This window comes from Vidua chalybeata, chromosome 25, assembly GCF_026979565.1.
Source record: "Vidua chalybeata isolate OUT-0048 chromosome 25, bVidCha1 merged haplotype, whole genome shotgun sequence".
Taxonomy (NCBI): Eukaryota; Metazoa; Chordata; class Aves; order Passeriformes; family Viduidae; genus Vidua; species Vidua chalybeata.
Genome location: NC_071554.1, coordinates 6950823 through 6961210, shown reverse-complemented (window position 1 = coordinate 6961210; position 10388 = coordinate 6950823). Strand labels below are relative to the sequence as shown.

Below are 10388 nucleotides of genomic sequence, written 5' to 3'. Positions count from 1 at the left end.
CAGCCGGAGCACCCAGTGCCGCTCGCAGTGGCAGACGCCGCTCCGCGCCCCTTCTCTGCCATTCACCGGTGCCGGGGTGCCGGAACGAGCGGTTACCAGCAGCCCTCCCTCACAAAAATTGTGCTTCCGAAATCTCTTGATGTCGATTCCGCGGGGGCGGCGCGCAGCCCCCCCCGTGCCACGCACGGCAGAAGCCCTTTTTGGAGTTCGCGTTTGTCCCCACCCAAAAGGGGAAAGCTCCGGTGTGCTGGCAGGACAGGGCGACACACGCCGCAGATACTAAACATGGCGTTCGGTACATCTATTCTTTCATCCTTCCTCATCTCATTTCTTATCGCCATTTCTGTAGCTTTCCCTCAAAAAAGCGCCGTTTTCTCCGCTTTTTAGCCGGCCGGGGTTATGCAAATCGCGCGGGGCATGCTGGGCACACCTCTTCCCTGAAGCGGCGCGGGGCGGGGGAGCGCTTTTGGCGGGAGCGCCATGGCGCGCACGCGCGCACAGGCGAACTCGCTCCTGATTGGCGGTGATGCGCGCGCGCGCAGGGGACTCGCTCCCGGCCGGAAGCGGAAGCGCTGCCGAGTGTCGGCGGGCGGCGGAGGGAGCGCGGCCGTGGCGGCGGGGCTTCGGAGTGCCCGCGGGTCATGGGGAGGTACGGGGGGCTCGAGGGGGCTGCGCGGACCACCTAGGGATTCCACACCGGCTGTGGCAAATCCGGGAGGGAGCACAAGAGTGAGCGCCGAGCCGGCCCGGTGGCGGTCGGTGACCTTCGCTTTGCCCCGCGACTCCCGGCGGGGACGTTTTGCACTGGGAGGGGGATTCGTTCCCATCCCGGTAGTCTCCGTGGGGTGAGCGCTTTAAGCTGGGGATGTTCAGCCTGGAGAAGAGAAGGCCCCGGGGATATTCTTAGAGCCCCTTCCAGCCGAAGGGGCTCCTGGGGAGCTGAAGAGGAACTTTGGACAAGGACCTGGAGGGAAAGGACAAGGAGAATGGCTCCCCGCTGCCAGAGCGCAGGGATAGATCGGTTACTAGGAAGGAATGCCCGTGAGGGTGGTGGCGCCCTGGCACAGGTTGCCCAGGGAGACTGTGGGTGCTTCATCCCTGGAAGTGCTCAAGGCCAGGTTTGACGGGGCTTGTAGCCACCTTGGACGGTGGAAAGTGTCCCTGCCCGTGGCAGGGGATGGAATGAGATGACGTTAGAATTTCTTCCCACCCAAACCGTTCTGAGATTCTATGATTGTATTTAAATATTTAGTAAAAATCACTATGGTCAATGGAAGTGGGAGCCACCTGAGCACTCCAGTGAATGTGTTGTTTGTCATTAACATGGATTTTAGTTACAGCTCTAATGCTGTGCTGTTGCAGAACTGAACAATTTGTGGTGCTGATTGCAGCACCCAAACCTCCTCTTGCCCTGGAGGGAGCTGCTGCTGTGAGGATCTGGGCTTACCTGTACATCAGCAGGTACCAGGATGCTCTGTTTCGTGGCAGAAAAATGGAGTTTGACCACATTTTTCTTCACAATTCCTATGGGATTCTTGTCCTCTGCAGCAGAAACTGTGTGATCTTTTCTGACAATGCAATCTGTGGCACTGTAGTGTGGACAATTTGTGAAACTGTTTCCTCTAACCATTTTATATAGAATGGGTGATACAAAAAATATCTGGTGTTTCTGTAGGAATGAGAGTTATGTGGAAGAGGAGGATGCCAGAGTAGGTAACGCTGACTGGTGACATTCTGGGAAGGGTGTGGGCTATGGCTTCTCCACTCACTGGGCTCACAGCAGTTGCTGATGTAATTAAAGATCTAGACACTCAGATAGCTGTAAGTAAATGGGGCTGGCATGTGGGATTTACCTTGTGAATCTGTTCCTCCCATAAGTTTTGTGTTCAGGGATCTTAGTGGCATGTGAAAGGTGCAGTGATATCTTGGAATAAACCAGGAAAATCACTTTATGCTGCTAAAGTGCTTCTGCCCAAGGATATTGGGGGTTTGTGTCTGAGGATTTTGATGTTTCTTTCCCTACATAGTGGGTAGGAATTCCTGCTTTGTGGATCTGTGAAGTGAGGCGTGGGGTGAACCCCAGCTAAAGGCAAGACTGAAGGTCCCTCGCAGTCTTGTGCTGGACTTCTCAGCCAGAAGTGCCAGCTGAGGGGTTTAGGGTGTGAGCATAATAATTTTCTATTGTTAATTCAACTTAAATGGAGCTGGAAACTTGCCGAGGACACTGCAGAAGGGTGTCAGGGACATAAATTCCCCTCAAAGGGCTCCGTGTCCGCAGGTGCATGAGTGTGCATTGGAGTGAAGCATTAAAGCTTCTAAATTCTCTCATGTACTTTTTTTGTGTGGGTTTTGATATTAATTAATTAATCCAAACTAACCAGGCTTGCTTTGATGAAGGGAAATGTCTATTTGTAGATCAGGGCACAGACGCTGTATGTGAATATCCTGTAAAGCTGGTTGAACAAACTCTTTTTGTGAGTTCAACCTTAGCTTCTCAGCCATCACTGGCCCCACCACAAGAGGCTTTGCCATCAAACCGTTCCTTAAACTCTCTTTCTTGTGACAGACCCATCGATGCTGCCCACGGTGGTTGTGGTAGTGGAAGGTGCAGGGTTTGGATGAATTTCCTGTCATGGAACAGTGAAGAGAGAGCAAAACTTCATTGAGCCTGAGGCTTAGAGCAGGAACAGAGGAGGTGCCAGTCAGTGTTCACCCCATGACCAACACCTGAGTAACTTCAGCACCTGGAGGATCTGTGTAACCGCACAATCCACTTGTACTTCACCACTGGGTGAACTCCCACTCCATTTCCTGTGGCTGTCAATTGCCCAGTGTGGGCACACACATGTTCCTCCCCCTCTGAGCACCAGATTATGTTCTCAGAACCCAAAATGAACCAATGTTGTCAATCCCACATGGAGAGGTTACTACAGGCCGGGCTGTGAGCGTGATGCTGCCAAAAGTGAGATCCCAGGGAGGCTGGGTCCTGCTTTCTCTCCAGGGCTCTGGATTGTGGGGGTGAGGGATTCCAAGCTGCTGCAGCAGGAACAAGCCGTGTCCTGCAGTTAAATCTGCTCTGGGTGGTCTGTTCTTTGTGGGAAATGGGTTCAGGAAGGCTATGTGGGGTGGATGTGGAGGGGTTCAGCTCATGGGATGAATGGGTGGGTGGGTCAGTGCTGCTGTCACCAGCATGCAGCCGCTGTGATGCTGGAAAACTTAATTTTCTGTACACCAGGGAAGGTTTTCTCTGCTACTAAGCATCACTTCTCCCTTCATGCTGTGAGCAGACATTCCTGATCTGTAAGCTGCAGGGCCTGTCAGAACACTGCAGTTTTCTCTGGACAAAGACCTGTTCACCCTGCTGAATTCCTGCTATTTGCTAACCGTGGCTTTCCTCTCCCTTTCCAGTTGATTGGTTTGGATCCCCACAACCCCAAGAAGAAGCAGGACCTAGACAAGCTTTATGATCTAAAAGCTAAAGCCCAACAGATTATGAACCAGTTTGGCCCTTCTGCCTTGATCAACCTCTCCAACTTCTCCTCAATCAAGCCAGAACCAGCCAGCACCCCCCCGCAGAGCTCCATGGCCAACAGCACCACTGTGGCAAAGATGCCAGGGACGCCCAGTGGAGGAGGGCGGCTCAGTCCTGAAAGCAACCAGGTAATTCCATCCCAACTTTGGGACCATAGGGATGATGCTCAGGCATCACAATTATCACAGACTTGCGTGTGGCTTCATTCGCTGCCTTTAAATCACCAGCAGGAATATAATGTTTATTAAATTATCAGTTACCAAGTGAACAAAACTTCTTTACAGAGTTTCTCTCTCCCAGGTGCTTCCTGGCTGGATGGGGTTTGGATGCTGTAGGTGTAGAGGTTTTTCCAGTCTTAGGAAAGTGTATATTGGGGTGTGACAGGGGAAGTTATTTTTAAATGGGGTTTAGATGGGAAAAATATGGGGAGAAGTGGGTGGTGAGGTGCAGGTTGCCCAGAGAAACTGTGGCTGCCCCATCCCTGAGAGTGTCCAAGGCCAGGCTGCATGGGGCTTGGAGCAGCCTGGGATAGTGGAAGGTGTCCCTGCCCATGGCAGGGGGTGGAATGGGGTGAGCTTTAAGGTCTCTTCCAACTCAGCCTGGCACGGAGCCTTTGATGTGCATAAAACAAACTGCTGCCCAGGGAATGCCCCAGCATTGCTCTCTGATGGCTTTGCTGGCACCCAGACTCTTTGGAAGCGCACTAAAACCCAGCATAAAACAGCCACAGCAGTGAAGGAATGAGGAAGGGCAGGAATTTCCCATCTGTGTCTGGTTGACCCGACCAGGCTGACAACTTCCATCCATATCTTTTAAGACTCGGCATCCTGTTGTTCAGCCCAGTGTGGTTTCTGCTCCTGCCACATCTGACTGCCCTAGAATAACCCAGCACTCCCACAACTCTGTTTTCCGTCTGAAGCACTAAAGCTGATAAGTGCTAGAGCCGTGGAAATGCTTCCCTCATGCCCTGGGCACAACTTTAGTCACTGATACACTGATTGCACTTGCTGTCTGCATCTTAACACTTGTAGTTTTGCCTTTTCACTCCTTGCCAGCAGCATTTTTCTGCTGGAAACATTTATTCTGGCTGCTGCACTCCAGTTGCTGTCCAGAGCAACCACTGGTGCTTGAAAATTACTCCTTAACACCTGATATTTCTTATCTCTGCCATTCCTGAGCAGTGTGACTCGGCCCTGGGGGCATGGGGGAGGAGGTGGTTGTGGTTGTGATTGTGGCTGCGCTCCACGGGCAGCTTCTTTGCTGGAGCAGGGCAGTAAATCCTTCCTCTCCTCTCACACACTCAGGTTTTAACCAAGAAGAAATTGCAGGACCTGGTGCGTGAGGTGGATCCGAATGAGCAGCTGGATGAAGATGTGGAAGAAGTAGGTTTCAACCCGTGGAAGGGACTGCAGACAGAGTTAATTTGTAATTTGTCACAGATCAGTGGCCCTTTGTCCAAGGAGGGAGCATTGGTTCATGTAACACTTATTTTCCCATGCAGCCTTCAGCCATCCCTGGTTTTCTGCATCCCAGTCCCAAAAAAGGCTTTTAAAACAGCAATTGCAGCAAACACCTATGAAATCCACTCCTTTGAGTGGAATTTTGGACACCACAATACAAGATCTAAAGCTATTACAGGGCTCCCAATGGAGACTCTGAAGATGGGGAAGGATCAGGAGGGACCACAAGAGGAGCGACTGAGGGCATTTGGTGTGTTCAGCTGGAGCAGAGGAGATTGAGGGCAGAACTCAATGGGGGCTGCAGCTCCTCCCAAGAGGCAGCTCCGATCTCTGCTGCCTGTGACAGGGACAGGAGCCAGGGAATGACTGGAGCAGCATCAGGCTGGAGATCAGGGAAGGGTTCTTCCCCCAGAGGGTGCTGGGGACTGACCAGGCTCCCCAGGCAATGCCAGCTCCCCAGGCGGCCAGACTCAAGGAGCATTTGGACAACACTCTCAGGCACAGAATGGGGATTGCTGGGGTGTCCTGTGCAGGGCCAGGAGCTGGCCTGGATGATCCTTGCAGGTCCCTCTCAATTCAGGACAGTCTGTATTTCTAAATACCAGGGCTTGTTTTCATCTTCACACATAATTTCAACTGCTCGGTGCTGACCAGAGTGGTCGTTGCCCTTGTTCCACCATAGATGCTGCTACAGATCGCCGATGACTTCATTGAGAGTGTGGTGACAGCCGCCTGCCAGCTTGCACGGCACCGCAAGTCCAACACTCTGGAAGTCAAAGATGTCCAGTTGCACCTTGGTGAGTGACTCTTCTCTGTTTTTTTCACTTCTACCCCCAGCTCTCAGCTCCTCCTGGAGCCAGGGCATAGCTGTGGTGGAAGCCTGTGAGTAGATAATGCATCCCTGCCCGTGGCAAGGGTTTGGAAGTGGATGAGCTTTAATGTCTCTTCCAACTGAAACCATTCTGTGAATTCCAGAGCGCCAGTGGAACATGTGGATCCCAGGCTTTGGTTCTGAAGAAATCAGGCCCTACAAAAAAGCCTGCACTACAGAAGCTCACAAACAGGTAAGGAGCCCTCCCAACACCAGGAATCACATGGAAGGCTGGTATGAGGATGGTGGTCATAGCCTCCTGGCACTGAATTAGTGGTCTCTTCCAAGTCATTCAGACCGGAAAAGACTTTCAGAGCCTCCTGATCCGTTTGTGCAGCGGGTTGAGGTTGCTGTGTCTCCTCAGCTATGTTGGCTTTGCCCTAAGAGAAGCAGCAGCTCTTGGTGCTGAGGAGCTTGGGAGGGTTAAAATCAACTAGGAGCTGCACACAGGCACTTCTCGGCTGCCTCTGGCAACTCCATCTCTGTGCAAAGGGAATGAAAACACCCTTAATTTTGCTTTTAAACTGCATTGGACCATTGGTTTTTAAGCCATGGTCAGAGCCTAGAAGGAGCTGCCCTGCAGTGGGTTCATGGGTGATGCTGCAGCTCCCACTGGGCAGAGGGGGGAACCTTGAGATGGGCTTTGATTCCACTGGCCCAGGTTGCCAAGTGGAGCAGCACAGATACTTCCTTCTCCTCTTCAGCCTGGAACCCCATTAAGATTCAAACAGACCTGAAAGACCTGTGTGGAAGCAAGTCAGGCAGCGTCCTGGGAGCACCTGGGATGCCTTGTTTCTGCTGTGGGTGGTTGTGCAGTCACCTGCTCTGAGCTGCTCAGCTTCCTGTGGTTTTCCCTCTCTTGTTGCAGAGAATGGCACTGATCCGCAAAACTACCAAGAAATAGCCCCTGGACAGAGCCGGAGACACCACCAGTGCAGTTTGGGATACCTACTGCTCCACTGAAGCCTCCATGATGTCACCTGTGGGATATTTTTTTAATGCTTTACAGAGAAGCATCTATTTTTTATTAATGGTGCAGCAATATCTTGCCTTGATGAGGAGACCTGCCAAAAACATTCTACGCCCTGTTCTCGTTCCTCCTCAGACTGCGACATATCTCAAACAGACTTATATTTGTGACTTGAAAGTGGTTTATTGTACAAGTGATTATCCAAGGGACAGAGCATTTGATCGTGTGTGGGACAGTATTAGAAGCATCTGTAGAGGTTTTTGTTTCCTCCTTCCTGCCCCTACCTGTTCCAGTACTTTGTAATGTCAGTGTTTATATAAATACTTGCGTTTGTTTTACATGAATAAAGAAATTATTCTAAGCTGCTGGCACAGGCTTGTGCTCTTTAGGCAGTATTGTACAGGGTGGCATGGCAAGGTACCTGTCACCTCGGCTCTGTGTGTGGTGCTGTTCTGTGGGAGATCTCCTGAGAGTTTACAGGAAGCAGAATCGTGGAATATCCTGAGCTGGAAAAGATCCCCAAAGATTATTGAGCCCAGCCCCTGGTCTGCCCAGGACACCCCACCAATCCCACCCTATGCCTGAGAGCACTGTCCAGCGCTCTTTGGAGCTGTGGCAGCCTTGGGGCTGTGCCTATTCCCTGGAGAGCCTGGCCATTGCCCGAGCACCCTTGAGGGAAGAGCTGTTTCCTAATACGCAATCTCTCCCTCCCTTGACACAGCTTCAGCTGTTCCCTCGAGTCCTGTCTCTGGTCACAGGGAGCAGAGACTGGAGGTGTCCCTTATGAGGAGCTGCAGATGCTGGTGATCTCCCCTATTTCCTCCAGGGTGAAAAAACCAAGTACCCTCAGCTGCTCTTCCAGAGCTTTCCTCCCCTCCAGACTCTTCTAGACCACAAGGATTTGGCCAGTCCCTCACTTGCCAGTCAGGATGACCAGGTCAGTCACTTCCCTCCTGACCTCCAACCTATTGCTAGGATATTTGGACTGCTGGGAGGGGGATGTTGTGACAGAGCAGGAAGTCAGAGTCCCCCAGATTCTGTCTGTGCCTGGACATTGAAAAGACCACATGCCCCTGACTGTTCCTGCTGCTCTGCTCAGACCTCAGGGAAGCTGTGAGGGCTGTTGTGGGGATGCAGGAGTTGACAGCACTGCAAACCCCTGCACGACAGGAAGGCTCCTGCAGCCCTAAGGCAGAGCTGGACTCATCCTCCTTGTCCAGTTCTCTGGAGGCTCCCAATACCTGCAGGGAAACCCAGGGTAGGTGAAGTGATTCCATGACCATCCGGGGCTCACTCCTCATGTCACTGTGGGATGAGGAGCCTGGAGAGCTCCTTTCTGCAGCCTTGTAGAGAAATTTTTTTTTTTTTTTTTTTTTTTTTTTAATTATATTGTATGAAGATTAATCTGAAAGGGAAAGTGGGCATTTCCTTAGAATGGTATGTGGTTATTTTTGCTTTGGACTCAACTAGGCATGTACTCAGCCAGAGTGGTAGATACATCATCTGAGTTCCATGATAAATTTGTCAGTTTTAATTCTATTTGGAAAGATTTAAAGATTTAGGGCTTTATGACTGGAATCTCAGTCAGTACAAGAGAGAATAGGGGAAGGGGTAACATTGACCTCTGCAGGCCTGTGGGGTTCCACCGGGGGACTTCACCCTTCCAACACGCTTCCTTTTTCCCAGGAAAACGCAGGCAGAGGGTGACCAGAGGTATTTAATATGGCCATGCCGCCTCTGCCTGTGCCTGGCTGTTCCATATCCACTTCCCTTCCTGAGCCCAGCATGTCCCTGCCTTGCCAGTGTCCTCAGCTCTAGCATGAGCATCTCTTCCGCTTCTCCTCCTTCTCCAGTGCCTGAGCCTTGGGCAGCACCGGCAGTGGGATGCTGCTTTTCACCCCATCCCACGCCTCGCTGGCCACCAACCGCCCCGTCTGCAGCGCTTGGTAAATGGCCACTGTCAGCATCTGGAAGGCCTGGACCACATTGGAAGCATCTTTGGCTGACGTCTCCACGTACTGGACACCCAGTGAGGCCGCCAACTTCTCCGCCTCCCTCTGGCCCACCCGGCGCTGCCCAGCCAGGTCACTCTTGTGCCCCACCAGCAGGAAGACCATGCGGAAGGGCTGAATCGTGTCAGTCACCTCCTGGTGCCATCGCCGGATGTTCTCAAAGGACGTGCGGTTGGTGATGTCGAAAAGCAGCATCCCCCCGGCAGAGTTGCGGTAATAGGCGCGAGTCACAGACCTGGGGTGGGGGCACCAAGAGCAGGGGAGTGAGAGTGAGTGGCCCCTGGGGTTTCCTGTGCCACCTCGAGCAGCATGTTCCCTGCCCACAGAGTGACCCTGGCTAGGACCTGCTCCTGCTCCTGCAAGCAGCACCTTGTGTTCAAAGCACCATGAGATCAGCCTATTGCAGTGTCAATGAGAGCTCCAGGGGCAGCTCTGTCCGTGCTCAGCCACCAAAGCTCATCTCTCTCCTGCAGCCACAACCCCCTAGTGCCCCTGTGTCTGCAGCCATGTCCCCAGGGCTCCACCATCCCTGCTGTCATGGTCCTGGAACTCTTCTGTCCCTGCTGCCATGTCCCCAGTACTTTCCCATCTCTGCTGCAGAAGTCCTGGAACTTTCCCATTCCTGCAAACCCAGATCTGCCACTCTCCCATCCCCTGCAGCCACATCTCTTAAGCTTTCCTGTCCCCAGGAGCTGCCTGGCTGGTGGCGGCAGCCCCACAGTGAGGGGTGAAGGCTCCTAGCAACTGAGCTGAGGAAGATGTTTTGCCCAGCACTCAGTGGGCTCCCAGCTGTTTCCCAGCCCCTCTGCAGCTGGTGTGGCAGGGGGGTTCTTGGGGGAGCACTATACCCCCTTTAGAGCTGGAGCAAGGGCTTACAAGGCAGTCCCAGGGGCTCCTTTCCCTTGGCTTTTGACATGGTGGTTCCTCACCCAAAGGGACAAGTGGGAACACAGCCACATCAACAAACTCCTTGGGCTTGGAATCACAACACTCCACCCCAAATCTGGAGGGGGACACCCATCTCCACCACCCCTCCCGACACAATGGACCCACCTGAACCTCTCCTGCCCAGCTGTGTCCCAGAACTGCAGCTTCACTTGCAGCCCCGGCTCCAGCTCCACGAATTGGACGTAGAAGTCCACCCCCACCGTCTGGTTGACTGCGTCCAGGAAGACACCCTCGGTGTAGCACCGCAACAGCGAGGATTTCCCCACTGTCGAGTCCCCCAGCATGATTACCCGGAACTGGTACTGCCACCGTGGCTCCATCGGTGCCTCTGCTGGCTGCCAGGACCTGCCACCCCCGCACCAGGAGCGTGTTCAGGCAGGCAGGGAGCTCCTCCACCCAGGAGGCGTTCCCAGTACCGTCGGTGCTGTGTAGCCCCTTTGGAGCCCCTTTGTCCCCTTTATTTTGGCTCCATCCAGCTGGAAGCACTGAGGGGTGCCTGCTCCCATTTTCCTATGGACGGGACACCCTGAAAAGTGTCCCAGACAAGGGGAGCTGTTGCTCCACCAGTGATGCCCCCCAAAGCAGAGGATCCCCC

General features: G+C 53.1%; 2 protein-coding genes and 1 non-coding gene across 3 annotated transcripts; 1 reads left to right on the top strand and 2 right to left on the bottom strand.

The window, feature by feature from the left end:
• Nucleotides 1-72: 72 nt before the first annotated feature.
• Nucleotides 73-202, bottom strand: LOC128799995 (U11 spliceosomal RNA). The gene has a single exon (XR_008434896.1). It is a non-coding gene; the product is annotated as a U11 spliceosomal RNA (small nuclear RNA).
• A 378-nt stretch (nucleotides 203-580) lies between these two features.
• On the top strand, nucleotides 581-7194 carry TAF12 (TATA-box binding protein associated factor 12). Its single transcript, XM_053964368.1, has 6 exons — nucleotides 581-649; nucleotides 3409-3660; nucleotides 4837-4914; nucleotides 5675-5789; nucleotides 5968-6056; nucleotides 6732-7194. Exons 2-6 carry the CDS (start codon nucleotides 3493-3495, stop codon nucleotides 6765-6767), a joined length of 486 nt encoding a protein of 161 aa, XP_053820343.1. The 5' UTR covers nucleotides 581-649; nucleotides 3409-3492; the 3' UTR covers nucleotides 6768-7194.
• A 1155-nt stretch (nucleotides 7195-8349) lies between these two features.
• LOC128799860 (ras-related protein Rab-39B-like) lies at nucleotides 8350-10128 on the bottom strand. The gene is made up of 2 exons (XM_053964680.1): nucleotides 9899-10128; nucleotides 8350-9080 (listed from the first exon to the last, which is right to left on the bottom strand). The coding sequence occupies exons 1-2, from the start codon at nucleotides 10111-10113 to the stop codon at nucleotides 8648-8650; spliced, it is 648 nt and encodes a 215-aa protein (XP_053820655.1). The 5' UTR covers nucleotides 10114-10128; the 3' UTR covers nucleotides 8350-8647.
• Nucleotides 10129-10388: the final 260 nt, after the last annotated feature.

Coding starts and splice junctions, on each gene's coding strand:
- TAF12 (XM_053964368.1), top strand. CDS start 3,493: ATGAACCAGTTTGGCCCTTCTGCCTTGATCAACCTCTCCAACTTCTCC. Junction 3,661..4,836: donor TCAGTCCTGAAAGCAACCAG/GTAATTCCATCC, acceptor TCACACACTCAG/GTTTTAACCAAGAAGAAATT. Junction 5,790..5,967: donor AGATGTCCAGTTGCACCTTG/GTGAGTGACTCT, acceptor TGTGAATTCCAG/AGCGCCAGTGGAACATGTGG.
- LOC128799860 (XM_053964680.1), bottom strand. CDS start 10,113: ATGGAGCCACGGTGGCAGTACCAGTTCCGGGTAATCATGCTGGGGGAC. Junction 9,081..9,898: donor GCTGGGCAGGAGAGGTTCAG/GTGGGTCCATTG, acceptor CCCCCACCCCAG/GTCTGTGACTCGCGCCTATT.